This window comes from Antennarius striatus, chromosome 1 (assembly GCF_040054535.1).
Source record: "Antennarius striatus isolate MH-2024 chromosome 1, ASM4005453v1, whole genome shotgun sequence".
In the NCBI taxonomy this organism is placed as follows: domain Eukaryota; kingdom Metazoa; phylum Chordata; class Actinopteri; order Lophiiformes; family Antennariidae; genus Antennarius; species Antennarius striatus.
In genome coordinates this window covers 14,128,838-14,156,141 of record NC_090776.1, presented here as the reverse complement: position 1 = coordinate 14,156,141, position 27,304 = coordinate 14,128,838, and the positions used below count along the sequence as shown (strand labels likewise).

General features: G+C 40.4%; 1 protein-coding gene across 2 annotated transcripts in view; it reads right to left on the bottom strand.

Moving 5' to 3' along the window:
• Positions 1 to 26,857, bottom strand: part of pcdh17 (protocadherin 17) — a 58,666-nt gene extending 31,809 nt beyond the window's left edge. The window contains exons 1-4 of one of the 2 annotated variants that reach the window (XM_068317327.1): positions 26,425 to 26,857; positions 22,863 to 25,665; positions 1,729 to 1,787; positions 1,220 to 1,392 (exon numbers count right to left, since the gene is read on the bottom strand). In XM_068317327.1, the coding sequence (XP_068173428.1) occupies positions 1,220 to 1,392; positions 1,729 to 1,787; positions 22,863 to 25,361 (2,731 nt within the window). In that variant the 5' untranslated portion in view covers positions 25,362 to 25,665; positions 26,425 to 26,857. The remainder of the gene's footprint in view (positions 1 to 1,219; positions 1,393 to 1,728; positions 1,788 to 22,862; positions 25,666 to 26,424) is intronic. The other variant, XM_068317335.1, reaches the window with a different exon arrangement.
• Between the last annotated feature and the right edge of the window lie 447 nt (positions 26,858 to 27,304).

Genomic DNA, 27,304 nt, shown 5'->3' with positions numbered 1-27,304 from the left:
GTGTGTGTCCCTTTGGGCATGTATGGGATAATCTCTTATCCAATACAATCAAACTAATATTGATAAAAGACAGGTTGATGGACAAACTGGGGGTGAAAATATTCACCAGCAGCAGCACATGCTACTCACCGACAGTTCTCTTGTGTTATGTGTATAAATGTGATTATCTTTGTCCCTCACAGACAGTTAAATGGGGACATTTTCAAATTAAGAACCATATGGAGCCTTTTAATTGGCCAATTTCTCTTGCCAACATGTGTGGCTATTTTTTTCTCATTCAAAAAACACAATCAAAAGCAAAAAAAAGTGCTGTCTGTACAAATGTGCACATTTCATATTGTGCAAATTGTCACTGTCCTTCCAGAAGGAGTAAAACAGCCCTTCTGTTCCCAGGATTAATGGTACCATTAGAGAGGATCCATGTTCAGTATGCAGAACCAGATCTTGTCAGTGAGATACATATGTGTGAAGACTCAAATGATTACAGTATGTGATTCTGTGGCTATATATGTTTCTTCATGCAGGTAATTGAACATTGACGAACATAACTGGTTGAAGGTGCAGTTGGAAAATGTACATATCTTCTGTCCCATTGCTTCTCACAGAGGTATACTATGTATAATCTTGGTTTCGTGTCCACAGTGATCCTGTGCTTCAATAAAATGACTCTGCTGAGGAGGACTAGAACAATTCATATCTAGGGAGCTATTGTTCAACACATGTCATATGTAATCTGCCCGACCCACAGTGCTTAGAATAATTATTCATATTTAATCACCACAGTATGAAACTACATCGCCTACTCCTCTCTAAGTCATTTTCCATGTTCCATTATCAAAGTTTCAGAGACGGGTGTTCAGGGAAGGGGGTCTAAATGGAGAGGCTGAAGTAGTTGGACTTATAAAAACATAATGGACTTGTCTGCTTTGATAAACTGAGGACGTGTGTAGAATGCACACTCACCAACACCCTCAAATACACAGAAGGACATGCACACACACACTGCTCAAATATAAAATGAGAAAAATGGAGGGAAGAAAGTAGTGGAGAATAAAGCAGCCAAGTAAAAGTTCAGATTGTGAGCGTTCAGGCAAGTCAGGAGCTCAATCGTTAATACAAATAACGGCATCATGGAAAATGTATTGATACTTGCTTGGTTCGAGATTGTTTGTCCTGTTTGCCCCATTTCTCATGCAGTCAAATTTACTGATGATCTCACCTTGCTCCAAAGGTGGCGGTTTTATGCCTGTAGCTTTCAGTTTGAGGGCCTCTTTTGCAGACATGTCACAGCAAGACCCTTTATTGGTGTCCTGGTCACTGTCGGCCTGGTCGCTGTCACCATGACCACTGTCTCTAAGGCTCGCTCGCTCAGGATCTTTGAATGTCGAACTGCTAGATGAATAAACAAAAAGAAAGTGTCAGTAAACCGTGTTTGGCTGAGACTTTTTAAAGAAAGAAAACAAACAAAAAACAATAGGATTCAGGTTTTAAGCAGCACTGTTCTTTAAAAGAAGACAACAGATGAAAGAAAAAAAGAGAGTTTCTACTGTGTACTGTTAGTGACCACTTTCAGACCTAATTAAATGTGCATGCCCTTTCTCTCATCGCTGTGCTCGGTGCATTTTATTGTCAGTTTAGTTACTGATGGGATAGTGGTGTGCTGGGACCATTAGAGACAAGAAAACCAAGGTCTGAAATGTAGTGATTGTTATAGATTCCAACTCTTACCTTTGAACAAACTGTTGTCTGCTACCCATATAATTAGGCTCAGTGGGGAAATTGTCAGTCTGTGGATAGAGAAAGAGAGAGACACAAAGTAGGTAGTGGGCTTTGGAAGGTCCTACTGCGAAATTCGATTTTGTACCAACATACAATTAATTATGCAGAATAAAATGAATGAGACAGGGAAGGGGGATACTGCAGTCTTGGGAGTGTGGGTTCGGTATTGTTCAGGTTGGAGCGTTCCGTTAACTGCATGAAGCCATCTAAGTAACCATTAATGAATAAACGCAGAGATGAACATCAAATCTGGCAGACATAGTTTTAACTATTAAACATGAAATGATTCAGAGCTACGGCATCACGTTTTCTTCACAACTTGAGAAGAAGGATTGGACGTGTTGAACCATCTGCTTCTTATTGAGTATCGGGCTACCTGATCATCCACAGGGGACTTTATGCTGCCGGGATTGTTTGGAGAATACACAAACATGCATGTGTGCACAACTTTGCAAAGACCCACCAATATTGTTTCCTTGCATATGCTGCACAAAGGAACAACATGTATAACAGAACAAAATTAGAAAAACAAATACAAAACAGAACAGTGACATATTGGAATACTGGACAAACTGCATAAGCAGCACAAACAGCACTGCATGAAACAACATTATGAGTTAAATCATTCACCACTGGGCGGCTCTGTGTGTGTGTGTGTGTGTGTGTGTGTGTGTGTGTGTGTGTGTGTGTGTGTGTGTGTGTGTGTGTGCATCATATATATAGGTTCTCTTTGGGACTGACCAGGAAGGATAGGATCAGGAATGAGTACATCAGAGGGACAGCACATGTTAGAGGTTTTGGAGATAAAGTCCGAGAGGTCAGACTGAGATGGTTTGGACATGTCCAGAGGAGAGATAGTGAATATATTGGTAGAAGGATGCTGAGTTCTGAACTGCCAGGCAGGAGGCCTAGAGGAAGACCAAAGAGGAGGTTTATGGATGTAGTGAAAGAGGACATGAAGGTAGTTGGTGTGAGAGAAGAGGATGCAGAAGACGGTTAGATAGAGGGTCACCACATTTTATATTTATATATATATATATATATATATATATATATATATATATATATATATATATACCAGTGTATATATATACCAGTGTATATATTAATCAGTGTATATATATATATGTGTATATATATATATGGTTTATATCACGTTAATGGCATTTACAGGAATATTCGTCAACATTAATAAAACGAGCAACTAAAGCGCTGCTAACACCACAGGAAGACAGAAATAAATGTGTTTATACTTGGTTTGAATTGTGATCGGAACATCTCAAAGTTGTTTTTGAGGATTAAGGGACAATAAGGTCTGAAACTGGCGCCTTCAAGAGAAATATATTTTCAAAGCTAAATAATTTTATTATGTAGTGCACAGCTTTGTTTTTAATTGACAGCAGTCACGTCAATTCAAATTTCTCAAACAGTACATAATGTCTCCTTGTGCAAAGCTCTTTCACATGCACAGCTTGTGTCCCAGTCAATAGAGTATTTCAATATTATCCATGTTCTAAGGTGGAAAGGGTATATGGAATTCAGACAGGCCACCTCCATACTTTGACCTTTCATGCTTTTGCCAACACTTTCAACTCAATGTCAAGACCCTCCTCCGAACAAAGAAGACAAAAAAGAAGAAAACATCAAAAAATGAAATCAAAATTGAAAACCAGGCTGGAATGGAACCTGAATATAGAGAAGTCGAAAAATGCATTTTTGAAATGGTTTGGCATTGAAATGATAACAGTTCTTTAAAAAAAGAAGAAATGGAAGTCTTTATAGTTTGTACTTGTACGGCCAGGGGATTTGTCCTTGGACTTCCATTTCAATCAACCAGACTCATTTGGTGCTGAATGTGAGCAGAATGTAAGGAAAAGTGCATAAAAAATCACTTTTTGTATGATTGTAAGATCATTTGATTTGCTGTCTGCAGCTGTGCACATGAAACAAAAATATAAAACATATTCTTATTCACTAGACTCTTCTTACATTAGATTAGACTGTAAAAGGTTCATATCAGTCAACCAATGCACTACGATTGATTATATTGATTATATAAACTTACCAATGATATGCTGCGATTTTTGTGTGAAAACTGCATCGATAGCCCTCAGCACTGTATTTACGGTTGTTAACCACCCTACTCAACACACACACACACACGCACACACACGCACACACACGCACACACACACACACACACGCATGTGCGCGCGCCAGTGAAGAGCACATTATGCCACTTCATAGAAACCTCTTTCCTGCCAATTAGAGTCCAGGCTGATCTTAAGCCTCCTTCTCTTCCTGTCTGTCTATACTGTCCAGCCCTTTCACTATGGTGGGCCACTTTCCAATTAATGGATCGATAACAGCCTGCATGGGTTGCTTTGTACTCAGACTGTCAGCCCACAATGAATGATGAATGATTTTGGGGAGGAAAGCCAAGTTCTGGTTGGAGGTCCTGTAATTTTATTAACATTATCAGACACAACATTTATTGAGGAAATTAATTCTTAAACTGCATGTATCTTATGTATTGTATTTTATTTCATGTTGATACATTTTGAAATGAACTCAAGTGAAATAAAGTCAAATGAATAGTGCTGGACAGACCTACTATGAATCAAACAGACTCAAAATGCAGAATATATATTATTGATCTTTGAGGTTGGGTAAATCTGACATGTCTATTGACCTAAGATATTGTTCAAGACAGGCTTCGGACCTTAGCTATACATAATGAACACAGCAGCTATGGGTCAGTGCTTTTTTGTATAAATTTTAGGCTATTTTTGTATGTAGTGGATAAAAATTGCAAAACATCCCTATTGAATTGTACTGAGTGATGTGCTGTAAAGAGTCCATCCAGAAAGGCCACAGAGGTCAGACAGATACTGAGTACAGTGAGGCTGAGTAAGTGTAAAAAGCTGCACTCTATCCTGTATTCCCAATGTGACTGACCAAGCAGACAGCAGCCAATTGAGACAAATGGGATGAACATATCGGAGCGCAATTCCACCCGTAGGCCTTTGTTGGTGTGTTTTGGGGAAGTGTTCATTGCTCTGGGCCTATGTTTGGTGTACTTGCCTCCCTGTGTGTGTGTGTGTGTGTGTGTGTGTGTGTGTGTGTGTGTGTGTGTGTGTGTGTGTGTGTTATCTATATGTTCTCTTTGGGAGTGACCAGGATGGATAGGATCATGTGTGTGTTTATCATCTTTGGGAGTGGGAGTGGTGAAAGAGGACAAATTGCAGCTTCTCTGTTACACATGACTGGACAGGTCTCTTTTGTTTACAGGATGAGCATGTCTTATCTTTGTACCCATCCTAGGCATAATGTGTGCAGTTTTCTATTGTAATCCAAATGAAACACAGCATTCCACCTTCATGCACATGTCGGAGGGTGAGAGTGGCTCTAACTCCATTATGACTTCAGCCACAAACACCTGAAGTGCAGCTTTTAATTGGATATTGTCATTTTTTATTGATTTTTTGTTTGTTTTTTCCAGCTTATTTGTCAACAAAATTATTTTGATTTCCTAGTTTTTGTGAAATTTGTTGGCATGGGAGGAAACTTTTTGTTCATTTTGGATTGGATTTAAATTGCATCTATGAGCAGGGTTCTTTGAGTCAAATAATTCACCTATGATCAAATAGGACGGCTTTTGTCTGATATCACTCTGTCATAAATGATTATCTGAAAAGAATGGAAAAAAAATCTTACAGAAAAGAAAAAACACATTTATAAAGAAATGTGCAGAAAAAGTAAGGACATAAACACCAAAAGGATAGCAAACAGAATTAAGAGCAAAAAAGGATGATTAAGGAACAAAACAGAAAAAAGGGGAGGGAAAACTAGACAATAATTAGACTGCATTGATTAACTAGTGGCTAAGAAGCAATTGTAAGTGATCAAATCTAATTAGCTGCTCCTATACATCTTCATGGAGATAAGACACCAATCAATTAGAAAGCTTAAGTGAACTTAAAGCCATTGCAGTCTACCGGCTGCTAAATATCTTCCAATATCTTCCAAATAATAAGATGTCTGGGAAAAAGGACTTGGACAGGTAAATGCCTCTGACGCAATAAGGTAGGCGTGGAGTTTTTAATCATGATCGACCTTGAAAACACCCAACAAATATACTTTTTATAGGCAATTCCTGCTGTTTCCTGACCTTGTTTTGATTTTGAATACGCAAAGAAAGTGATGTCAACAATTAGCAGGCTATATAGATTGGGTGAAGTACCTATTTATGTACAAAAACACCGCCAAGAGAGGAGGTGCAACTAAGTTTAGTTTCTTTAATACATAGGGCTTTTTTCTTCTTGTAGTTAATGGGATTGAAGTCAATCAAAAACATACTAAGGGAAACTAAAAAGTTTTCACATCCCTTCTCATAAACCTACATAGCACACAAGATGTGCTTTAAAAGCAAGTCGCTCTATTCTTAGGATATAAATTGTTGCCATGGAAATACAAAAATTAAAACTTTTTCCAACAATAAAAGAAACCACAACCAGCAAACACAAATCTCAGCCCACATTTCCAGACAGTAAATTTAAATTCATGAAAGGCATCATTCCTGTGCCGTGACAAAATATGATTTACCCATATCTTATTGAACTTTAGTATTCCATCTCAGAATGAATAGTCACCCACATCTTTGTATTTTATACTGGCTATTACTTTAAAATATTGTGTGTTGTTTAAAAATTATTTACTGTGAAGACAGTAACTCGGGCAGCTGCAGTGGATCTCAACAGCCAGACCTTTTTGGGGTTATCTCATTACATATTGTAGCATTTAGTAGCATTTTTCAGTTTCTTAACATTCAAAGCACCATCAACGACATGGCCTCTTCCTTGAATTTTCACAGCTTACCAGAAAAAATATTATGTAAAATACACAATCATTTAACTGATTACCTATTATTTTTGTTGACCATACTGTTTTCATTAGAGATACATATGTAGCTGTAGTGTGTTATTACGCTGGAACCACTACACATATTACAAGGTAAGTGAAAGCATTCTTTGATCATTACAAATCTTTCTCTTTTTATGATTTCCAATCTCAAAAAAAAAAAAAAAAGAAACTCTTGTTATTGGAAGAAAACGACCTTCAAATTGAACGGCTGGCTTGCTATGCTAACCACATGCTGAGCAAGGGAATGAAATCACTGACAGATGAAAAGCAAAAAGGAGAAAGAGAAATGAAGGGCTGCACAGGACAAAGAATGAGAGATGAAGAGGTTGTGCTCTTCATCATCTTCCTCTTGCGGTTACTGTTATTTTATTAGTCCTTTTGATGAAGGGTCTGAGCATTTTGTACTGTCAAAAAATACTTTGCTCTCATTTTCTAGGTAATTTCCTTGAGTCCAAGTGGGACAGGCAGCTTGCCATTAAGAATATAATAAAAGAGACCATCTGTGTTGTTTTGTTTTGTCCTGTTTGATTTCAGGGTGCAGTTTTGTACATTATTCTTGCTCAATAAGCTATGTAATTTACTTTAGAAGAATAAAATATTAGTATTGCAGAAGGTAATTAAAAAATAAGAAGCCTGGAGTCTGGAAATAATCAACAAAGCATTTGGAAAAAAATGAAGTCTGCTATTATTATCTTGAAAATAAACTCAACAAAATATATTAGAGTCTCCCCTATTTTATGAGGCAAAAAAAACTGAATGATGGCCTAAGTTAAATCATTCATTTTCCCTAACCGCTTCATCCGCTTACGCCTATCTATAAACAAAGCAGCTCAACAGGCCTATCCTATCCTAACAGCTATAAAAATTACCTGTTTGATGAATTGCAAATTCATATTAAGAACAATTTAGTTTTACCTCTTTGGAATTAGTATTATTGAGCAAATGATCCTTATCTGACTAAAAAGCATAACCCCCATCGTAAACACAAAACAGAGGCTAGAATCCATGCCCAGCCACTTAGAATCTATTTTCGTAAGAGCTAAATGGAAGTTTAAAACTGTAAAACCAATTTGACTGTGACCCATTTTATAATCTCTACTTTGAAATAAAAGAAATTGAATTTCAGATGAGTGATGCCGTAACTTCAGAATGGGAAATGTTTTCTTATGGTTTCGTTTTTCGCGAATCGTATGGATATCAGTGCCCGTGGCCATGTGAGCTTCATTTTGACAATCTTCAGCAGTAACAAATAAATCACCAACAGCTGGTTGAGGGAGCAATAGAGAATAACAAATCCTACATTCCTTCCAACATTATGGAGAATTGCTGAAAATTAAAGCTCAGATTTTTACTTGAATTTGTGCTGTGCTTTAATAATCTCTTCATGCATTTGTACTTGAAGAATCAAGACATTGTGTGTTTATGTTATTACTGAGCCATTATTATCATTTGCAGTCACCTGTGTGCAAAGCAATGAGGCACTCGAAGTCAACACTACTCCAGACCAATACAAACATTGAATAGGAAAAGCATCGGGAAGCACCAACAACACTTATTGTCACAGTTCAAGTTAAGAGTACTTCATCATAACATGATAAGTTTGCTTTCAAAATTTACCGTATTTATTCGAGTATAACGCGCACACGTGTATAACGCGCATCCCTAATTTTCGATTAAAAATCGGTATAAAATTTTGTTTCACTTTTTCTTGTCTCAGACAAAGCATTGTAAGTGCCAAACATTGTTAAACACGTGCATCCATGATAAAAATAATTTATTGACAACGTAAACTATGAACAAAATACCGAAATAAAATTAACAATATTTACCAGTATTTAAAATCCTTCAAAGTCCGATTCATCATCAGACACCAGCAATGCTTACCGGTAACTCACGTTTCAGTGTGGCCGAGGCGAGGAAAGGAAATGAAGAGACAAGGCGTAGCTAATAAAATGCTAATCAATAATCAAATATCATACGTCACAGCGGATAATAAGAATTCTCGGAAATGACACCATCCGACAAGGTCTGCTGATGACGCATTTGATTATTGAATACCATTTCCTTAGATACGCCTCGCCTCTGCAGGAGTGATGCGCATGAGCCATCATGAATTACCGGTATTTATTTTAGATCGCCCACGCAAATGATTTGGATACTGTTACTAAAAATTGACCATGGACGTTTTGTGGGTCGAGAGATGTGGTTGCATTCAATGTTTTGCGATTGTGGTCAGCGATATCTTCGACCAATAAGTCATTGCGCAAATAATATACTAATACATCTAAGCGTGTCACCCCAGCCCTCGTTTATAATGCGCACCCAAGCTTTTTTAGAGTTCTTTTTTAGGTAGAAAATTTTGCGCGTTATACTCGAATAAATACGGTAATTGCTTTTCATGGGCTGTTACTTCATGTCTGTCAGAAGTTTACATGGTATTGCATTAAATCACATTTTAGAATCCAACTGTGCTTTCCTGAACAATTATGTCTCAACTACCACATCTAAACTTAATTTCAGCGCCACTTCTATGCCCTAAATCCCCTCCTTACCTCAGTATTCTAGAGCACAATGCCAACAGGACTTTTTATAAAAGCCTCATGCCTGAAGCATACCACCAAACGTGCACCTTATTGCCTGGCTATGCAAACCCTAACACTGCTTTACATGGCGGGCGACACTCTGGAGTAAAATCACTCTAGATCCGCTGCAGTTGGACTGGCAAAAGGCAGAAGGCTAATAAACCTATTGAACATGAAATACAACAGGCAGCTGTGATTTTTCATGGACTTGTCCAGCTTTGGTAGGACAATGTTTGTGATGTGGCAGCAGCTGGGAATCTATTATTTGGTCTCTTATACATTGAAAACATGTTTGCTCATGTTACTGCTGGCATAAGCAAAATATTTTAACTCAGAGCTGTGCTGGTTCTTGAAGTTTTTAACCAATTGTTGCATTGGTATGAGAGCAATTTTATATAGTACAGTTTATAATACATGTATATAATCCCAGCATCACACACTGGTGTCTATACAAAGCAATTCTACATTCACAAAAGCAGAGCTCATTTTAATGTTACTTTCTGTTCCACTTTTATATATGTTTCAGAATAAATTATACATATTTGCTTAAAGCTTATTCTATCTGTATGAGCTCCTTACAGCATCATGCAAATAAATCAGAACTGACAATAATTCAACTGCCTATCTATTCTCAGCTGCTATCTTGGGATGCAGTTCAGAGGAAAGTTTCCACTCTTAAGATAGACAACACATTTTGTAGTCCTATCAACACAATAAACATCTGTGGCAGACTAGCCCCGCTGGTCAATGCTAAATGTAGCTTTTAGAAAAGATTTATTGCAACTCTCTGATGATTTTAAAACATCATTTCAATGTCTCTCCCAGAAGCAATGTTATTTTCAACTTTGTTTGCACAGACACATTCAACCAACTGGCACTGCAGTTAACAGCCAATATGACTCTGATCATTGATAATGAAAAATATCTGGAGGAGTAATAGAAGAACTAGAGACAGAGGACTGAACTTGATGTCAAATTGGGTATACAGAGTAAAAACTGAAGAATGCAGTAAAAAGAGGTTTCAGCATGGGATTTTGGTGCGCGAACTACTAATCATTCAGCACTTGTTCATCAATAGTTACAACAGACTTGCTGTTACGTGGAATCTTTAGTCAGCACTGACAATTTTCATCCTCATCACTCCATAAGCAACTCAGCCCAAAAATCCAAAGCTGTTACACACACACACACACACACACACACACACACACACACACACACACACACACACACACACACACACACACACACACACACACACATTGTACTGTACATTTCATGCATCTATGTATTGAACAAAGTAGGAACAAACACATGAACTTTAAAACAACAAGTAAAATAAGGCAGTCAGAGAGTGCAACATCCTGCGACACCCCTGTTTTCAAAATTTTACCCTGACCTACTTTCATAATGGATGCAGGAATTAATTCTATATTGTACTATCGAGTATGAAATTGACCTAGTTTTCCCAAAGGTGAAGGTCATCATCACATTTTTATGCCCCTGGCTGCCTTTTTCTTTTGTGATTATATCTCATCAGGTTTCAGAGATGTGTACCTAAAAAGGTGTAAAGGGGAAAATTTGACCTTGAACTAGTTTTCCAAGGCTAAGGTTGTGATCTAATTTTCATCCCCTTGCCTCCCTGAATATAACGTCTTTTGTTTCATCTTTCTTTCTTATTTGGTTCCTGAGATATGTACAAAATAATGTACAAAAGTTGAAATTTGGCCCTGACCTAGTTTTTTCAAAGTCAAGGTCATCATCTCATTTTCATCCGCTTTGCCACCTGAGTAATGTGCTTTTTATTTCATCGTTTTATCTGCAATGGTTGTGAAAGTATTTGGTGGACAGACGGACGGAAGGACGGACTGACAGACAAACACTGACAATTACAATACATCACCACTTCGAGGGATAAAATAATGTTGGCCTTTTCTCCTTAGCAAAGGCAATCAGTACAGCTCACAAGTGAATATGAACCTTACGGAGCGCAAAAAACTCCAGGAAATCAGTGCTTCAAGAGTCCTGCCAAATATATCATCATAACTATAATATGATTTATTTTTATAAGTAGAAGTTAAAAAGACATAAAAGATTAATCACAGGTGGTGGTAGAGGACCTGTTGTAATGCAACACCAGTGCCACGTTAGTGCTTTCCCCATTTCCAATTTATATGCTAAGCTAATTAGCTGCTGGCAGCAATGGTGGTATCAATCTTATTAAGTTATCCTAGAAAAAAGAGAAATAAGGATGTTTCCCAAATAACTTTTAAAGAAAAAACCATGATTTACAACATTGCCTGTCTTCAGATGACTGAAATGATTAAAGTGAGATGAAAACCAAGATCAAACAAACCCAAGTGCATTTATGAATGAAGCCAAAAGTCTGTATCCTGCAGTGTTTGGAGTGACATCTAAATAAAACATCACTCTGCTTTCAGGCTGCTAAAAGCACACTTTTACTACATTATGGAAATAATACTATTAAGCCCTGTTATCCGTTATTTAAGCATTGTTATCTGTTATTTACATCAGAACTTGACTAAGGACGCTTTTTACAGCTTGGATATGAAACTAACCGAACATGTTTTCTTGTTTGTGAGTGAATGAGACGGAAGCTGAGTGCTTGTGCGCAAAAAACCTAAAGAACAAAAGTATAACATCTGAACTGAAGTAAGAGCCTTTATGAAGATGAAAGGATTTTAGATATTGCCCAAAAGCCCACAGCTGAGGCCAGAGATAAATACAAACCCCCTCCACACATGCATTCATATACACCCGTGTTCATAAACCACTCTCCATTCACACACACAAGCAGCAGATGGACTATGTCTTGTTGTATACCAAGGTGACCTATCCACCATATATGCATTGAGTTAGAGGTCAGAGGCAAAAGAGGGGCTGGGGAAGGGAAGAATAGGAGTCAGGAAGGATGCTGTTCATACAGAAAAGACTATATGTCGGCCAGGTGTAGGTACTGTTGCTTTGGTCTATTAAGAGTCCGTCAAGAAGCTCTAGCATTAATCAGCTAGCTCACTGAGAGGCATTCACATGTAATCTTGAATTCCAAACCCTGCTGATCCCTTGAAATGTACAACTCTTCTTGAAATATCAGTCCTTCACAGGAAAACACACCAACACACTGAGCTGAGGCATTGGTATTCTTTTTCTTCCCCAGTTATCCCTCCTACGTTGCCTGTCCGATTGGTTCTTTCCAGGGTAAAACCCATGTCTCTCCACCTGGGAGTACATCAACTCCAAATGTCAACATGACTTTAAAAAGGATGCATTTTAGACAGGCTGTGTGGAGAAAGCGCCACCCCCCCCCCCCCATAATTCCAAAACTGGAGAAAGGACAGAGGAGAAACGGTCATGTGTCGAATAAACAAGCTCCATTATTTCAACAGTAGTGAATGCATAACTGGTGAGGTCTGTTAGGTTATCTTTGAGTCAATGGTTCCAGCGTGACACTTCATTTATTAAGACTGTTCCCAGATCAATACAGCAGACATATACACTCTGTGCTGTTGACAAAATAATCTCATCATTATGAATCTGGCATGGGTTGTCAGTAACATGAGCAAATGCAGAACTTATCTGAAATGACAACAGCACAGCAGAAATGAATGGAATCAAAAAAAGAAGACAGTAGAAGACGAATGGAAGAAAGCAAGGAAAAGACAGGGCAAGCTCCAGTTTTTGTTGTTTTTTTTCCTAAACTGAGCAATGCTCATAGGGATAGATAATGAAATACACTATTTCTGTACCAAATGGAGCAAAAATCAATAAGAAATGAAGCAAACCACCAATTGATCTGAATGTGAAAGGCCCTAAAAAGATTCCTCTCAATGACATGAACTCAGTCAGGGGCCAATTGACTACATCTGTGTAGTACAATAGAAAAAGATGAAACCATCCAATACACCATTTTCAATACACCATTAGCACTGTCTGCCACCCCGAAGAGCAGACAGTCAAACATTTGATGACAAATCTTAGTGGTCCTTTTGTTTAGGCAATAACATCTGAGAGTGGCAACTCATTCCTCTCTGTTGTCACAAACACAGCCACTGAAAAACACAGTGCATGTCAATTCCCTTCAGACACACACAGCGCTTTAGATATGGGAATCAGATTTCAAACTGTGCTTCAGATATAAGCAGGAACAGAGTAGACAATAGGATCCCTCCCATTAGAGTGTGAGGCAAAGACACACAAACAGCAAAAGAAAGAAAAAAACAAAAACAAACAAAAAACAACAACACACAAATAGCAAAGTAACCTTTTATTGCTTAAGTAAGTGACAGTTATGTACTCCAGTGGCTGACAGACAGAAAAACCTCTTTGAAAAAAAGCTTGTCTAAGTCATACTTAGCTGAAATTAAAGAAGATGAGGTGGTATTCAAGGTATGTCCCTCGAATCAATGAACCACATTACTCACGAAGCTGAGGAAGTGCTGAACTGTACTAAGCAAGGACAAGAAGAGACAGAGAGAGAGAGGGAGGGAGACAGAGAAAGAGAGAGAGTTTCAGGGTGAAGAGGATAAATCATTTCTCTTATACTAATGAGATAGACGGTGAGAACAGATTCACATAACTCATTCTTTGAGCTGCAGTGCGTTGTTTCTATGGCACATGCCTAGGGGGCACAATGAGGGAGGGTGTGGAAGAAATAAAAGCTCTCCGAGGTTGGACTTGTGCCGAGACAGCAGCGTGAGTTCCACTTTGTTTGACTTTGAGACTGTTTGATTTACAGCAAGGAGACCCGGCTGCTACCATTTCAAAGAATACATCATTGCCATCTTGTGTATTCACTGTTAAACATTTCACTGGAAATTTACAGTAAATAATTGGCAACAGCTTTGCCTGCAAAGCTTCGTATGTTTGATGGTTCTGTATTGTATTTTAGTATAGAATTTTAGAGTCACAGCAAAGCCCTAAATAATTGTAATAAATACATATCATCTATATTGCATACCTCATGATTACAGAATTAATTATAGCTGATGATGCATAGACAGAGAGATGCATACATAGAGAGACAGACAGACAAGCAGATAGACACATATGTATACAAATACATAGACAGACAGACATAGACAAATCGAGGGGTATCTACTGGGAGGAATGGAAGAGTTCATGGGGGGACATGACTCCTGTAGGGAAGAATGTTCTACCAATCTAAGAAAAACAGCATGGCTGGTGGTTCAGAGAACACTATGGAGCATGGGTGCAACAGTGTGTGTGTGTGAGTGACAAAGGGCAGATGAATCATAGATTGCTCCCATGTGAAGGTTATGTTTTACTCCCTTGTCGTCATGACCTCGGCTGACGCAAGCCTGGTTCCTTGTGCTTGAGATGTTTGAGCACAACGCTACCAGTAGCAAGGTAAATGTTTCAAAATACACAGGGGACATGAACATATGTTTTCATTTCCCCTCCGTAGAGTATAACGGAATACAGTAATCCCTCACGCATTTGCGCATTAACTCGTGCGGCTTCACCTCATCGCGGATTTTTAGTAGCTAGTCACGTGATACCTTAAACGCATTCTATTGGCTGACGGCATCCGGAAGTGAGCTGCGTTCTGTGAGTCTAGGAACGCAGCACACTTCCGTGAGACACAAAAGTGCTTTAAACAGTCGATAAGAGTGTGGGAAAAGGTAACTCAGATAGAAGGTGGGTTAAATATTAACGTAAATTATAAAATAAATGGTTTGTAGCTATATTGCGGAATTTCGTTTTTGCGGGCGGTTCCTGGAACACATTACCCACGAGTAACAAGGGATTACTGTATATATTTGAATGAAAACATATTGCTGTAGGAACCGTGGATAGCCATCTGGTGCAGGAAGGTAGTTGAAACACACAACTACTACAGGTTACCAGTATTCCTAGACAACCTGCATTTCAGATTGCCATCCATGTGGAATGTGGGATCACATTAAAAAATACAATTTGGTGCAGTAGTTATTTAACTAATGAATAAATATAAAACTATAGATATGTACTGTATATGTGTTGTAGTGTCATATAGGGAGGTTTAACAAAACAACATCCACATTGTTATAACAAAACAGAAATAAGATGTCTGGTGAGAGATCAATCTAAAATAATTTTAAGATGACCCAGACAATACAGCAGCACTATCAACTGAACAAAATGGAATGGCATGCTATTCAGATGCTCCTATGTCACAGAAATGAGCATAAGGAATCCTGATAATCCACTCCTCCTCTGCCACAAAAACACTCATGCAGACATGGAAACATAATGTTCATGAGAGTGAATGTCCAATGACAGCGCACGGTCTTATTATCATGCCCATGTCATCTCCAATAGACTACTTCCTATTGAGCCAAGTAAATTGGTCTAATGTGTCCGGGCAGTCTGGCTATCACGGAGGTCAAATGGTGTTCTCATATCCTGTCTCAATCCCTCTGCACTTGAAAACAAAAGAACAAAACAAAACATGCCTTAGTTGCCCTCCACTGCCAGGTTGGGATGTGTGTAAAAATAATGAAATTATGCATCACAGATAAGTGCTGTGTCCACTACAGCTGGATTTCTAATGGGTGGCCAATCAGACCAATATACTGTACCAGTGCATAATTGTCTTCAGTCATCTATCATCCATCCATCTATCTATTTATCAATGTCTATTTGGTTCTGCCATATTGAACTTTGTTGTTTGATGCAGAGGGGAATGTCTGGCGATATTTTAAATTATTTAACAAGGTTACTTGGACTTTTTAAAACACTCAGTTCCACAGATACCTCTAAACTCGCATAGATTTCCTGTGCACCAACATTGTGTATTTGCAGACGGTTAACTTTGTAAGGCTTACAAAAAAAAATGTCTGTTAAATGTGATCCATGCAAATCATGGCCAAAGAAAACAGTTAAATTGAAACACTACAGATGCTCGACTAGTTTATTACATTTTTAGCAGATTTCCTCCGAGGTTCTTTCTAAAACTTGAACATTTTGTTACTATTGGGTTACTTGAGATGTGGCCAGAGTCAGTTTCTCTATATCTCACGCTTCTTCGAATTGCAAAGAAACACTAGTAAATAATGATCAAATTCCGCTTACATCGGAAACCAAGCAGCTTCTGCTTCAGAGATTAGCCAGTGTTCTGCCTTTCTTACCCGCTCCTCCCCCTATATGTAGCCAGAGACTTCTGATGTTTATCATAACATCTTAATTTTCGCTCTAATTTGTAAAACATAATGACTTGTTCTTCTTCTTCTTTTCCTTTCGGCTTTTCCCTTCAGGGGTCGCCACAGGGAATCAATTGCCTCCATCTAGCCCTGTCCTTTGCATCCTCTTCTCTCACACCAACTACCTTCATGTCCTCCCTCATTACATCCATAAACCTCCTCTTTGGTCTTCCTCTAGGCCTCCTGCCTGGCAGTTCAAAACTCAGCATCCTTCTACCAATATATTCACTATCTCTCCTCTGGACATGTCCAAACCATATCAGTCTGGCCTCTCTGACTTCATGTCCAAAACCTCTAACATGTGCTGTCCCTCTGATGTACTCATTCCTGATCCTATCCTTCCTGGTCACTCCCAAAGAGAACCTCAGCATCTTCATCTCTGCTACCTCCAGCTCTGTCTCCTGTCACTTCCTCAGTGACACTGTCTCTAGACCAAACAACATTGCTGGTCTCACCACAGTTTTGTACACCTTTCCTTTCATTTTAGCTGAAACTCTTCTATCACACATCACATCTGACACTTTCCTCCACCCGTTCCATCCTGCCTGTACACGCTTCTTCACCTCTTTTCCACACTCTCCATTGCTCTGGACTGTTGACCCCAAGTACTTAAAATCCTCCACCTTCTTGATCTCTTCTCCCCGTAACCTCACTCTTCCACTGGGGTCCCTCTCATTCACACACATGTACTCTGTCTTATACCGCGGCTAACCTTCATTCCTCTCCTTTCCAGGACAAACCTCCACCTCTCTAGCTTCTCCTCCACCTCTTCCCTGCTCTCACTGCAGATCACAATGTCATCTGCAAACATCATAGTCCATGGAGATTCCTGTCTAACCTCATCTGTCAGCCTGTCCATCACCATAGCAAACCTGAAGGGGCTCAGAACTGGATCCCTGATGCAGTCCCACCTCCACCTTGAACTCCTCTGTCACACCTACAGCACACCTCACCACTGTCTTACAGTCATCCTACATGTCCTACACCGCTCTAACATACTTCTCTGCCACTCCAGACTTCCTCATACAATACCACAGTTCCTCTCTGGGCACTCTGTCATAAGCTTTCTCCAGATCTACAAAAACACAATGCAGCTCCGTTTGGCCTTCTCTGTAATTTTCTATCAACATCCTCAAAGCACATACTGCATATGTATTACTCTTTTTTGGCATGAAACCATACTGCTGCTCACAAATGTCCACTTCTGCGCTTAGTCTAGCTTCCACTACTCTTTCCCATAACTTCATTGTATGGCTCATCAGCTTTATTCCACTGTAGTTGCCACAACTCTGCACATCTCCCTTGTTCTTAAAAATGGGCAATAGCACACTTCTCCTCCATTCCTCTGGCATCTTCTTGCTATCTAATACCCTGTTGAACAACCCAGCCAGAAACTCTACTGCCACTTCTGCTAGACAATTCCAAACGTCTACAGGTATATCATCAGGCCCGACTGCCTTTCCACTCTTCATCCTCTTCAGTGCCCTCCTCACTTCATCCTGGCTAATCTTTGCTACATCCTAGTCCACAACAGTCACCTCTTCTAGTCTTTGTTCTTTCTCATTTTTCACGTTCATCAACTCTTCAAAGTACTCTTTCCTTCTTCCCATCACACTACTGGCACCTGTCAATAGACGTCCGTCCCTATCCTTAATCACCCTAACCTGCTGCACGTCCTTCCCATCTCTATCGCTCTGTCTTGCCAACCGGTATAGATCAGTCTCTCCTTCCTTACTGTCCAACCTAGCATACAAGTCATCATAAGCCCCTTGTTTGGCCTTTGCTACCTCTACCATCACCTTACGCTGCATCACCCTGTACTCCTGTCTACTCTCCTCAGTCCTCTCAGTGTCCCACTTCCTCTTAGCTAACCTCTTTCTCTGTATACACTCCTGTACCTCCTCATTCCACCACCAAGTCTCCTACTTCTACTTTCCTTCCAGATGACACACCAAGTACTCTCATACCTGTCTCCCTGATCACATTAGCTGTAGTTGTCCAGTCATCTGGCAGCACCTCCTGGCCACCCAGAGCCTGTCTTAACTCTTTCCTAAAAGTCATGCAACACTCTTCCTTTTTTAGCTTCCACCATTTTGTCTTCTGCTCTGTCTTTGACCTCTTCATCTTCCTCACCACCAGAGTCATCCTACACACCACCATCCTATGATGTTTGGCTACACTCTCACCTACCACTACTTTGCAGTCACCGATCTCCTTCAGGTTACACAGTCTACAAAAGATGTATTCTACCTGTGTGCTCCTACCACCACTCGTATAGGTCACCCTATGTTCCTGCCTCTTCTGGAAGACTTGTAATGAAAGATAATGTTGATATACCTGCTGTTTTGAGCAATGTGTTGCAATTTCACCACAGCTTCCAGTCATTGTGAAACATTTGTACCAAAATTAACCCCCTCTGCCATTTGAAAAACAACAATAACGGCAGCTAATAAAGGAAACAGGCTCACAAAATGTCTACGTTTTGTTAAGGAAATAACATAATTTACCATTATTCCCCTGAGCAACACTCTGTAATCTGAGGGTACTTCCTGTATGAGCTAGGGGAAGGTGAAGAAAAATAAAACTCCCTATTAATAATTCAGAATTTCAGTGTGTTATGTTATGTACACTGGCAGTATAAAGATACTGCCTCAGGTGAGCTGATATTTTTATACGCATGCACATGCTGGAAAGCTCAAATAAAACAAAGCTTGTCTGACTGGGGAACAAAACTATGTAAATGGCATGAATTGAACTTTGTCCTGATGTTATAAATGACTGTTTGAGCATCTGGATGTTGGACTGTTCAGTGGTAACCAGGCTTCAATCCCATACAGGTTTACCCAAGTCATTCTATAGAAAGCTCCAGAGGAAGGCAGTTATCTGAAGATGAAGGGGAGAGAAGAGAAATAAAAAAAGCACTTTTCTATTCATTGCCTCAGCAGCCACTGAAGTGTGGGAGCAATTTCAATACAATAAACAGCGAAGGCTTTGATAAGACTTCAGGTGGGATCCTTAAAATCAGTCCAAGCACAGTTACATGTGCATGTGTGTTTGTGTACATGGATGTATATGTGGGTATGCGTGTGTGTGTGTGTGTGTGTGTGTGTGTGTGTGTGTGTGTGTGTGTGTGTCTTGGAGAAAGGATGTTTCAAGGTTTGAACAAATGCAAGATTGTCCCGCTCGTAAAAGAGAGCTGCTCTGTCACAGAGCCTGCCAGCTAAGGCTTAAATCACATGCCTAGAATACACAATGATGTTAGAACAACACACAGAGAGAGAGAGAGAGAGAGAGAGAGAGAGAGAGAGAGAGAGAGAGAGAGAGAGAGAGAGAGAGAGAGAGAGAGAGAACTTCTCTAAATTACGTAGAGTACGTCCATTCCTGGAAGGATTCATTTTAAACATCTGCTCCAGCTACATTGTTTTTCATGCACATACTCAACCTAAATGGATCAAAGGAGCGAACACTTTTTCTTCCTATATTGTACGCACACCCACTTAAATGATCACAGTCACACTAGCTTTCTTGAAAACCACTTGATAGGTTTTTTTGTCTGCCAGTCATTTTGAGATTCAATTCAAAGACCTCGGTTTATTATGAGTCGCAAGAAGAGAAATGTGCCTGGGTTTTCTTTTTATAGACAGTGTAATTCACAGCAAACTGCATATAGCCGAGACTGAATGTTTCCTCGGTAATTATCCTTCAAAGTCACTGAAACAAAACACTTTTAAATCCACTTTTTCTTACATATTCACGTCCCACACTCATGAGGGGTGTAGTCGTCTCCTCAACAAGTGACAAAAGCAGCAAGGACCCCTTTCCCTCTGAGACGCCTCCTCTTAATACCACCCTACACAAGGCAGAATGCCGCCACCTACAGGCAGCTTTTATAGCCTTTCATAATCCCCTCCCCACCCACCCACTTTGCCTCTGTACCACCTGCACCTTATTAGCACGGATGGCTTCCCACCGAGACAGGATCCTGTTTAATTACAGTTTCATGGCGAACCAAATTAAGACGCGTATAACTTATCAAAACAAATCAATATGATAAATTATGGGCCAATTAAAAGTGATGACACAGGTGTCTTGATATTTGTAAACATCAGGGGCATCTTTTAGAAAACACAGCAGAGAAAAGGAGCATGGAACCCGATGGATCCGTCCGTCGGAGGGCCACAGCCTGGCACAGCTGCCGACGTTAAACATAATGTGGGACAAAATCCTCAAACATATTCAAAACAGAGTGGGCACAGGCTGCCTCTTCGGAGTGAATTACTGAAATCCCTTCTTCATGTGCATAGAGGAATTTCGCAGCAGATTGGTTTTAACCTTGATTCCACACTAAGTAATTCCCTTCAACGCCTTAAGCGGAATTAGGCATCATTACGTATCATCCATCTCTTTATCCTAGGAATTCTCTTTAGAAATGAAAAGAAGCTCTCCACCAGGCACAGTGGTGACAATGATAAGGCCAACGGAGCTCAGTTGATATGTTCACATTATTCACCCTCTCCCAGCTAGAAATCGAGCCCGGCCTGTCTGCTAGTTCACAACTATAAAACATCATTAGAGGCCAGCAGCAGTGGGGTGGAAAGAGACTGGGAGTTGCAGGCAGTTCTAGTCATCCAACCATGTGCAGATGAAGACAGCACCACTAAGGTGCCCTTATGAAGCTGACTGAGCTGGCAATGTGCACTGCTGCTTTATCCATCTCTTTATTTATTTTTTCCTATTTAGCCTCTCCTTTTAATGGCAATGTAGTGACAGATGGGCTGAAAGGCCTTGGGATCGATGGAAGGGGAATTCTGTCTTTGTTTCCTGACATTTTCCCCATAGCCACTCTTCTCTGACTCAGGTTACTTACTGTCCACATGAATGGAAGGAGAAGGTAAAAGCAGAAGGGAGGGAGGGAAAATGATACGCTTCTGTACAACTTCTGAAGAAACTTAATGCCTCAGGCCATGTCCCTCTACACAGGTTTCTGTTGAATAATACAATAGAGCACCCTGCACGCCTAATGCGTTGAGGGGGGCCCACTGTAAACAAGACATGAAGGGATGTGTTCTCGCTCTCATTTCCCCTTTGACTACCTCGAGTCCTCAAAACTGTAATTCTTCATCACTACATTAGTTGAGTAAAAGCCTGCAAAATGGAGCAGCAATTATTCCCTCCCTCTGATTAGGAAGCCTTAACGGTCTTCGTTCTGACCCATGCCCTATGCAGCTGGCTCATAATAGAAACAGGGTTGAGATTGAAAGTGGGAACAACAGACAATGACCATTCTCCCTGGTGGGAAATGTCACTTTTGATCACAGTCATCATCACATCCACATTCAGCACAAATAGAGGGATAGAAAAGTAATCAGCGAGGCTAATTGAGTGACTAATAGTGCATCAGGATGCAACTGGAAAGAACGTCCTCCAGTTTTGCAAAATAGTGAGGTCATGGGTAGAACATAATAGCAATGAAAGCAACTCAGAACTTAATGTTCTTACCACATTACAATATGATTTTTTTTTTATTTGTAACAATTTTGCTGCAAACTACCCTTTCTCCATAGTGTTACATACCACTATGGAGTGTTACATGTCTTAAATCAGCCTTAATCCTCGTCTGAAACGACAGACTTTTAATGGGCTTACGACCAAAGACACAGGGAAGTTATCGTGTTAGAGGCTTATGTACCCAAGTCCTCCACAAGAAAACGTCTAAAGTAGCTGTGAAAATAAATACAATCTGCTAATCTCTAGGAATTAAAATCACTAGAATTAACCACAAAGAGCTGTAACATTTTGTGACTCATTTGGTCGCATCTAGCTATTCAGAGTAACTTTACTCATCTAGTGTGTACAGGTATAAAAAACTAAGAATCTAGATTCATAATAAAAATAGTCTGTGGATGAAAATCTGGAAATGTGCTATAATTGGGCAGTTTAAAATGAAATTACTCTGAAAAAGTAAACACATACCTGCTTATAGCTCAGCCACAGGCTAGACTCTTTATTCCACAGGAATGAAATGACAGTGATCGAGTGATTAACGAATCATTTCTATGTATAAACTGATTTCAAAAGCCTCCCATGACATATTTCGAGCACATCTGATTTGTGTTGATGTCACTGGCTCTGTTCTATGAGAACATCAGACTGAGTGTTTAATCCTTCCTAATGCTTAGCCCTCCCTTCCAATTTTTGTCTCTGTGCTCCTGGATCTGTCTGCCTCTGTCTGTCCTTATCATCTTTTTTTTTTATTTTACCAAATAAGGGACACTGATTTAGGAATGCGTATTTTCTAACTGTGATGTGAAAATGGTGGTATAAAGGTAACGGAGGAGGGTGCAATTTCCCTTACCTGTATGATGGACATGCGGTTAGTAGGTGTGTCTGTAGTGCTGGTGACTGGGCTTGTGAAGCTGGTGTGGCATCCCACGTGGCCTTGGGGCACGCTGAGGTTATTATTGGCAGTGGGTTTGAGGTACATGACCTCTGACCTTGGTGAGCTGAGTGGCAGGCGTGTCTGGTAGTCAAAGTACATGGGAGAGGTGGCCAAGGAAGGGCTGCTTACCACATTCATTACATTCATGGCATCCCGCTCCTCCACCTCGCTCTGCACCAGCATGATGTCGTTCTTGTTAATCTTCTTCTTCTTGCCTTTTCCCAGCTGAGGGTGCGAGTATTCTGCAATACGACAATTATAGGTACGAATTTCCTTGTTTTCCCTCTTGCACTTGATCGCTATGGTCACCATAGCAGCCAGAAGCATGATGGATATGATGCTAAGAGTCACAATGAGAGGCAGGGATTTGTCCCAATTTTGATTGTCTTTCGTGCGAGGCAGTCCATCAGGAGGACGTCCATCAGAGGCCTTGATGATGAGCCTCGCAGCAGCGGTGAGCGTTGGTTTGCCATGATCTGATACTCGAATGATCAACTCCACAATGGGGCTCACATCATCCCAGAATGGATGTGCTGTTCGGACCTCCCCAGTCAATGGATCGATCTCAAAGAGGTGTTCCTCATTGCCATCTGAGATCTCGTAGGTGAGCCTCCCACTTTCTCCATAGTCATTGTCCACAGCCCTGACCGTGGTGACAATGTAGCCAACTCCAACATTGCGTGGCACGTGTATTTCAGCTGTATCATTCAGAAGTATGGGCAAAACTATGACAGGGATGTTGTCGTTCACATCAAGGACGTTGATGCGCACTGTTGCATTGCTCTCCAGGTGAGGAGATCCAGCATCTTTAGCAAGAACCTTAAAGTCAAAATATTTGATTTGCTCATAGTTAAAAGATCTCACTGCATAGATGGCTCCATTTGCTGCATTCACATTGACATATGTGTTGACATCTCCCCCACTTACATTGGAATTAATTATACTGTAGTATACAGTGCCATTCTGACCAAGGTCTGGGTCATGTGCCAGAACTGACCCAAGATACTCGCCGGGGATGTTGTTCTCAGGTATTTGAAGAAGGTAAACAGACTTGGTAAACCGAGGAATATTGTCATTTTCATCCAGGATCTTTACAGTAAAAGACTTTGTGGAATTTAAAGGAGGAAGGCCATTGTCCTTGGCTACAATGGTGACATTGTACTCGTCCTGCATTTCTCTGTCCAATGGCCTATCTGTCACCACTGTGTAGAAGTTGTCATAGTTCTCCTCGAGTTTAAAAGGAACATTACCCAAAACTCTGCACTGAAGCTGTCCATTTCTCCCTGAGTCCTTGTCTGTGGCGCGTACAAGAGCAATGACAGTGCCTGAAGGTGCTGCCTCACTGATGGCTCCCTGTCTCACAGACACAAAACCTATAGATGGCCAGTTATCATTCCTGTCAAGCACTTTAACTGTGACTTTACAATGGCCAGGAATTGGATTGGGACCTAGATCCTTTGCCTGGATGTCAATCTCAATAACTGGGCTTTCTTCATAGTCAATTTCACCCTGAATCTTTATGACCCCTGTTCTTGAATCTATGGAGAATAGCTCCCGAATTCTCTCAGGGGCATAGCCACTAAAAGAATAAACCACTTGACCATTGTTGCCCTCATCAGGATCAGTAGCGTTTAAATCAATCAAGACTTTACCAGGAGGGGAATTTTCAGGAATTTCAACAACGTAAGTGGGCTGATCAAAAACAGGGCTATTATCATTAGAATCAATGACTTTAACATTTATTTGCATGGTACCTGACCTGGGATATTCCCCCCCATCAGTGGCTGACAAAATAAGTGTGTGATGGCTTCTTTCTTCACGGTCCAGTGGGCGTTGAATAACTAATTCTGGGAATTTAGTTCCGTCCCCACGGGATTTTACCTCCAAGGAAAAAAGATTGTAGTCATCGCGTGTTATTTGATAGGTTTTCAGACCATTTTCCCCTGCATCTAGATCATGTGCACTGGTCAGAGGAAAGCGTGTACCTGCCACTGCATTTTCAGAAATATCAATATCAATCTGATCCGAAGGGAAAGTGGGTGAGTTGTCATTAATGTCCTGAATATCTATTTTAATCATGCAAATCTCCTTGTCATTGGCAAACACCTCCATGGATAGCTGGCATTTGGGGTTTCTCTTACACAATGTTTCCCTGTCAATGCGCTGCTTTGTGAACAACAGTCCACTTTGAGGGTCCACGTCAATGAGATGTGGCGCTGAGTTCTCCAGGACCCTGAAATTGGCTTTCTTTCCCTGTCCTCCCTGTCCAGTTTGTTCAGGTCCAGGTGTGGCATCTTTGGCAATGGTCCCAATCACTGTCCCTGGACCCTCTTCCTCTAGAACAGAGTAATTCAAGTTTTTCAATGTCAGGGCATGAGCCCATAAGAGGAGGAAAAAGAAAATAGAAAGATGCATCCCCACTCTGTAAAAGCTGCTATAATCTCTGTGTTTATGCCTCGTTTGACCTGTTGATACTTTGAGATTTGGTATTTATGTTATTCAAGATCAAATTAAGAGTTCTTTTCATCATGTGAGGCCTTGGCATTCGTCTTTGTGGATTGTCTTTGCTCTTCTTTGCTTTTTTCCTCTGCTTCTTCCAGCAGTCAGTGGTGGTGAACACCGAATTTATATTCAGCTCAGTGCCCAGACTCAATAAAAAATAATAATCAGGCTCAAGTGTCCAAACAGAATAGTCTTTGAAAGTGTTCACCCATAAGATCTGAAAGGGAAAGAATAAATAGATATGTAATAATCTACATGTGGCAATCAGGCACCAAAAATAGCAGTGAAATAAGCCACAGTTTAGACATTCTGGCAGTAAAACATCAGATCCTGCGCCGGGCCGTAAACGAAACAGAGCTCATGTGTAATTCATATCCACAATTATCAGGGAAGCTTGTCAATTAGTTAACCTTGGAAAGGCATTCGGCAACAGCCTTGATAGAATATAATGACTCTCTTTGTATCTTATTTACTCCATGTTACTATTATAAACTCCCGCTTTGTCACGCAGTTTTAATCTAAAGTGCAAAGCAAACCTTGACCCTGGAATAATAATGTATCATTTCCACATTGAGAAATGCTGACTGAAAAGGCATTAGGGCAACTTTAATGATGTGTTAAGAGGCATACAACTGAGGCTGTCCTGTATTTGAATAACTGTATAAAATGAGCCTCTTACACGCACTAATCAATCTGCATAATCCGTATATTCACAATGAGTCTTATAAAACATCGGAAATGAGCTGCCAACGGTTTAGCACAGCCGTGTAATTCTCTCCGCTGACGCTCTCCGTCTCTGTACCAACAAAAAAAACAAAAAAAAAAATCAACGATCCTCCGAAGAAGCTGTTGCATCCGTTCGAATGATTGCAAGAACAATCGTTCGCAAAAGAGCAACAGACATGATTTCCAGTGTGGATTTACGCAACAAAAGGAACCTAGGCTATATAATAATGAAATAAGTCGTCAAACTTACCAAGAGAAACTCTAGTATTAGTCCATGAACGTTACAGTAAAAAGAAAAATCGAAACCCGTCAGCTCCAACAGGGTTCAAGGAGTTTTATCCCCAAAGCACTTCAGCGGATACCAGCCCGTGTCCTCTCCCCACTTCCCTCCGCACGGCGAACCCACGAGTCCGTGACGCACGGGGAGACTACAGGGCAGCGCAGTGTAAATAAAAAGAAAAAAGAAAAGTGCTCCAGAAAAGTACGACTGTAATGTCAATGAGCTGAAGTCCTCTCCCCCTCTGATTGAGATTCAGGAGATCGCCTCCCGTCTGCAGTGAGTCACCTTTCTTCGTGAGGGAAAATTGTTCTGGAAAAATACACTATGATGAGAAAAAAAATTCCAGATGTGCAGTACAGTAGATCCAAACTGGATGATGCGTAAAATGCAATCAGTGTTTTTTGTTTCCATGCGTCAGAGACAGCGTTGAGTGACTGATTCCCTGTGACATCTTGTCCTTGTCCTCTCCTTCGTCAAAGTCCACGGAGAGAAAGACAGCTGCCGGTGGGGAGGTGATCAGCAACAGCGCAGCTTTGGGACACAAGTCTCCCCGCAGTGATCGGAAAAAAATAATGATTTTCTTGATAATATACGCAAAGTAGTTATTTTGTATTATCTGCACGTAAAATAGCCGTAGGAACATTGAACGCTTCCTCTCACTGACTGAACTCCGGACACCGCATGGTGCATTAAACATTGTCGCCACTCCTCTCGCAGCCAATGAATTTGAAGAGGTGGGGAGAGAAGGAGGGATTCAAAAGCCGCTTTGGTTCGGACTACAAATGATTGGTGGCGCGCAGTCCACCGGTAGCGCATCTGATTTTTTCAAATATCACACTTCATTGTTGTT